Source organism: Talpa occidentalis, unplaced genomic scaffold (assembly GCF_014898055.3).
Source record: "Talpa occidentalis isolate TD23 unplaced genomic scaffold, MPIMG_talOcc4v2.1 talOcc4.6, whole genome shotgun sequence".
In the NCBI taxonomy this organism is placed as follows: Eukaryota; Metazoa; Chordata; class Mammalia; order Eulipotyphla; family Talpidae; genus Talpa; species Talpa occidentalis.
The window spans coordinates 139,027,778-139,031,911 of record NW_023604972.1 but is presented as its reverse complement, the minus strand read 5'-3'; the positions used below and the strand labels follow the sequence as shown (position 1 = coordinate 139,031,911).

Genomic DNA, 4,134 nt, shown 5'->3' with positions numbered 1-4,134 from the left:
AAAGCCACATCCTCCCAAATCCTTCCGTTCCGCACCGGCGACATCCCGTCCCGAGGCGCCGTCCTCTGCCCGGCTCTGCCGTCCCGGCTCGGCCGTGGCCGTCACTGCGCCAGGCCCTGCGGTCGGTCGGGGTGGGAGCTGCCGCCCTGGGCCGCGCGCGCGGGGACCGGAGGGGACGGGCTTCTGGGGCTCCGCAGCCCTCATCTGGGAAGGGATCCCCCAGCCCCAGCTTCAGGGGCCTGGCTGACCCGGCCGCGTCTGCACGTGTCCGGCGTAGAAAGTGGCTCCGAATTGCGTAAATACCCAGGTGCAATCATCTATTGTTTCGAGGGAGGCAGCAGCAGCAGGGTGCAGTCACCTGCTCCAGCCCAGGGCGCGCGGCTCCTGCGGAACTTGAGCGACACGGAAGGGTCTATAAATAGCGCGGCCGCTCTCAGCGGGGCCGGAGCGCGAGCTCTGTCCTCGGCGACAGCACGGGGCGCACACGTGGGCTCCAGGCAGGGGCGCAGGGGGCTCCTTACTTGCATGGCCGGGCGCCCTCCTATAGGTAGGGCTGGACGCCCCCGCCCGCCGCGCAGCCGTCGCCGGCATCTGTGGGGAGGGCCGTGGTGAGCAGGGCCGCGGGGCCATCTGTCACCCCCGCCCGGCTCCGCCGCCCCGCGCGGGTGCGAGGGGGAGGCCCCCAGAGGCCCGGGGAGGGGAAGGCCGCTGCCCAGGCCCGGCCCGCAGGAGAGGGGTGGCCGGGCCTCCCGGCGGAGGACGTGGACAGCGGGTCGCGGCCCCAGGACCCGCGAGGCCCAGCGCCCTCCGCCGGGACAGCTGCCGTTTGCCCGGGGCGCGCGCGGCGCCCGCAGTGGGGAGACCCGAGGGCCGGCAGGTCTTCCCCGCCAGCCGCAGAGCCGCCCCGGCACCTCCTCGGGCGCCCGGCCGTCCCCGGCCCCCGCGCCCCCCCCCCGCCCCCGGCCTCGGCCCGCCCCCGCCCCGCGCCCCCCGCCCCCGCCTACCTTTCTTGGGCTCGTAGCCGCCCGCGGGCGCGCGGTAGCGGGGCTCCAGGGGGGGCGCGCCCGCCTTGCCCGCGTCGCTGGCGGCCTTGGGCGCCGCGTGCAGCGCGTCCCCGGCGGCGGCGGCCGAGCCGTAGCGCAGGAGGCCCTGGCCCTGCAGCGCGGCGCCCAGGCTCCCGTAGCCGCCGTAGCCGCCGTAGAAGGGCGCGGCGTAGTAGAGCGGGCGGCCCAGCAGCGGCGACGCGGGGTACGCGGAGCCCCCGGGCGGCGCCCCGGCGGGCGCGGGCGCGGGCGCGGCGGGCGCGGCGGGCGCGGGGCCGGGCGCGGGCCCGGGCTGCTTGAGGTCCGACGTGGCGATCTCGGCCAGCGACCAGAGCTTGGGCTTGCCGGCGGGCGGCGCGCCCGGGGACGTCCGGCTGCCCAGGGCCGCCTGGCCGCCGCCGCGGGGCGCGGGCTCGGGCGCGGGGCTCAGCAGCGGCGCCTCCACGCCGGCGAGCGGCGACGACGTGACCGGCTTGGGCGGCGCCAGGTCCGGCTCGGCCTCCGCATCGCCCGCCTCCGCGTCCTCCAGGTCCTCGAAGTGGCCCCGGCGCGCCTCGCCCGCCTCGCAGCGCGGGTCCCCGGGCCCGTCCGACTCCGCGGAGCACGAGTGGTCGGTGAGCGAGTCCACGTGCAGGCTGATCCCTGCGGGGGCGGCAGGTCGGCGGCGGGAGGGGCCCCGGGGCGCCCGGCCCTCCCCGCGCCCCCCGCGCCCGCGCCCTCCCCGGCGGGGCCCTGGGGCGCGCGGCTGCCCCAGGGGCGCCGCCCCGCAGCCACCCGCGCCCCGGGCCGGCCTCCCCCGGCCGCGCGCCCCGCCTGGGAAGAAAGCGCCGCCGCGCGCTCACCTTCGTCCTCCGCGGAGGTCTCGGCGCCCTCCCGCGCCCGGTCCGGGCTCCCCGCCTTGCCGCGCGCCAGGTCGCCCTCGTCCTCGTCCTCGTCCTCGCTTTTGTTCCTCGGGGCCCAGGTCATCTTGTTCTCCTTCTTGAGGCGCCGGCGCGCGTTGGCGAACCAGGTGGACACCTGCGTGAGGGTCATCTTGGTGATGATGGCCAGCATGATCTTCTCGCCCTTGGTGGGGTAGGGGTTCTTGCGGTGCTCCTGCAGCCAGGCCTTGAGCGTGGCCGTGGCGTCGCGCGTGGCGTTCTTGCGGTACGCGGGGTCGTTGAGCTGGTAGGGGTAGGCCGCGCCGCCGTACGGGTGGTAGCTGATGGCGCCCGTCATGCCCGCCGAGTGCGCGTCGTAGGGCGCGCCCTGGAACCGACAGGCCGCGGTGAGCCGGGTTTTCGGGGCAGCGGGGCCGGCCGGGCGCCCTCCCGCGCGCGCGCCCCTTCGCAGCGGCAGGACCGTCGGGAGCGCGGCGGGCACCGCGGCCCCTGGGGCAGCTGTTGAGCGCGGAAAGCGCCGCAGTTTTATTCTCGGTTCCTGAACGGCCTCGCCTCCCTCCAACGACCCGCTCCCGGGCCGGGGCGCGCGCCGGGCCCACAGGTAGCTCCGCGCGTCTAAGTCCCGCTGCGCCCGGCCGCCGCCCCCGGCCCGCCCTGCTGTGCAGAAGCCCCCGCGCCCCCCGCGCCCCCCGCGCCCCCCGCGCCGCTATTCAGCGCGCCGAAGCTCCGCAAATCCAATTTGCAACTCAGAAGCCAGTCACCGTTTCGAATTCTTCAAACACGCGTAATTAGCATTTTAATTCAGCCTTTAACGTTTAAATTCGAGACTTTTCGCCACCTCCGCCCAGACCCGGCGCCTTGGCGCGGCCCGGGAACCCCGCCGAGGGCGGGCGGCAGCCCCGGCCCCGAGCGGCCCCGGCGCCCCGACGCTTCGCCGCGCCCGGGTCGGGGCCAGCGGCTGCGGGGGGCGCGCGGACCGACCCCGGGTCGGGGGACGGCTGCTCCGCCGGGGCCGCGCCGGCTCGCGCTCCCCCGCCCACCGCCGCGCCTCGGCCAAGCGCGGCCCGCGGGGCCGACCGAGGCCGGGTCCCGGCGGGCGAGGCTCCGCGCCCAGCCCTGCCGGCGGCCCCGAACTCCGCCGACGCGGCGAGAAGCCCGCGGTCGCCCCGGAGGCCCCGGGCGCGCCGGCCCTCGCGCCCCGAGCTGCAGAAGCGACCGCCCGGCCCGCTCCGGCCCCCTCGCCGGACTTGGGCGCCAGCCGCCCGCGCCCGGCCGGACCCTCCCGGGGGCGACTCTCAGGGTCCCGGCCCGAGGAAGAGACGCCGGCGCGGCCCGGCCCGACTCGAGGACGCGCGCGGTGGCCTCGCGGCCTCTCCCTCGGCCTCTCCCCGCGGCGGCGCGGCCCCGAGGCGGCCCCCGCGGAGCCCCGGCGCGCGGCTCTGCCCGCCCGGCCCCGCTCCCCGGCCCGGCCCGCCGCGCCCGCCGCCCGCGCGGTTACCATGTAGGACGGGAAGCCGGCGGCCGCCGCGTCGGCCGGGTACTGCAGCGGGCTGCCGAAGCCGGGCGCCGCCTGCGCCGGGAAGGCCGCCGAGCCGGGGTACGGGCTGAACGCGGAGCCCGACGCCGAGCGCGCCAGCTCCTCGCTGCGCGGCGCCGCCAGGGCCGACGCGCCGTAGGCCGGGCACGAGTAGAGCGCGAGCGAGCCGGGCGCCTGGTAGAGGTAGCCCTGCGGGTAGGACATGGTGGGCGCGGGGCGCGGGGCCCGCGTCACGCCGAGCAGCGGGCAGGGCGCGCGGCGCGCTCCATCCACGGCCGGCCCGGGCGCGGGGCGGCGGCGGGCGCGGGGGCCGCGGGCCGGGGCGGGCCGGCCGCGCACGAGCCCGGGCGGGCCGGGGGGAGCGCGGGGCGGCGGCGCGGAGCCGGTGGGCGCAGCCGCGCGCCAGGCCGGCGATCGGGGTTTGGGGGCGTCTGGCGCGGGGAGTGAGGAGTTGAGGAAGGAGCGCTCGAGTTTCCGAGGGACATTGGAACGCGGAGCTGTCCGTCACGCGCTCATCTGCATACCCGCCGCCCCGCCCGCCGCCCGGCCGTGGCCAGGGGCGGGCCGTGGCCGGGGGCGGGCCGTGGCCGGGGGCGGGGCGCGGCCGGGGGCGGGGCGCGCGGGGCGGGGCGCGCGGGGCGGGGCGGGGCGCGCGGGGCGGGGCGGGGCGCGC

General features: G+C 79.4%; 1 protein-coding gene across 1 annotated transcript; it reads right to left on the bottom strand.

Annotated features, from left to right (window-relative positions):
* Positions 1 to 541: 541 nt before the first annotated feature.
* On the bottom strand, positions 542 to 3,665 carry IRX2 (iroquois homeobox 2). The gene is made up of 4 exons (XM_037530330.1): positions 3,423 to 3,665; positions 1,886 to 2,291; positions 1,005 to 1,685; positions 542 to 591 (listed from the first exon to the last, which is right to left on the bottom strand). The coding sequence occupies exons 1-4, from the start codon at positions 3,663 to 3,665 to the stop codon at positions 542 to 544; spliced, it is 1,380 nt and encodes a 459-aa protein (XP_037386227.1).
* Positions 3,666 to 4,134: the final 469 nt, after the last annotated feature.

Bases quoted from the DNA above. Each gene is read 5' to 3' on its own strand.
- IRX2 (XM_037530330.1), bottom strand. From the start codon at position 3,665: ATGTCCTACCCGCAGGGCTACCTCTACCAGGCGCCCGGCTCGCTCGCG. The intron at 1,686-1,885 runs GTGAGCGCGCGG...CCGCCCCCGCAG, and splicing joins GACCTCCGCGGAGGACGAAG to GGATCAGCCTGCACGTGGAC. The intron at 592-1,004 runs GTAGGCGGGGGC...CCCTCCCCACAG, and splicing joins CGGCTACGAGCCCAAGAAAG to ATGCCGGCGACGGCTGCGCG.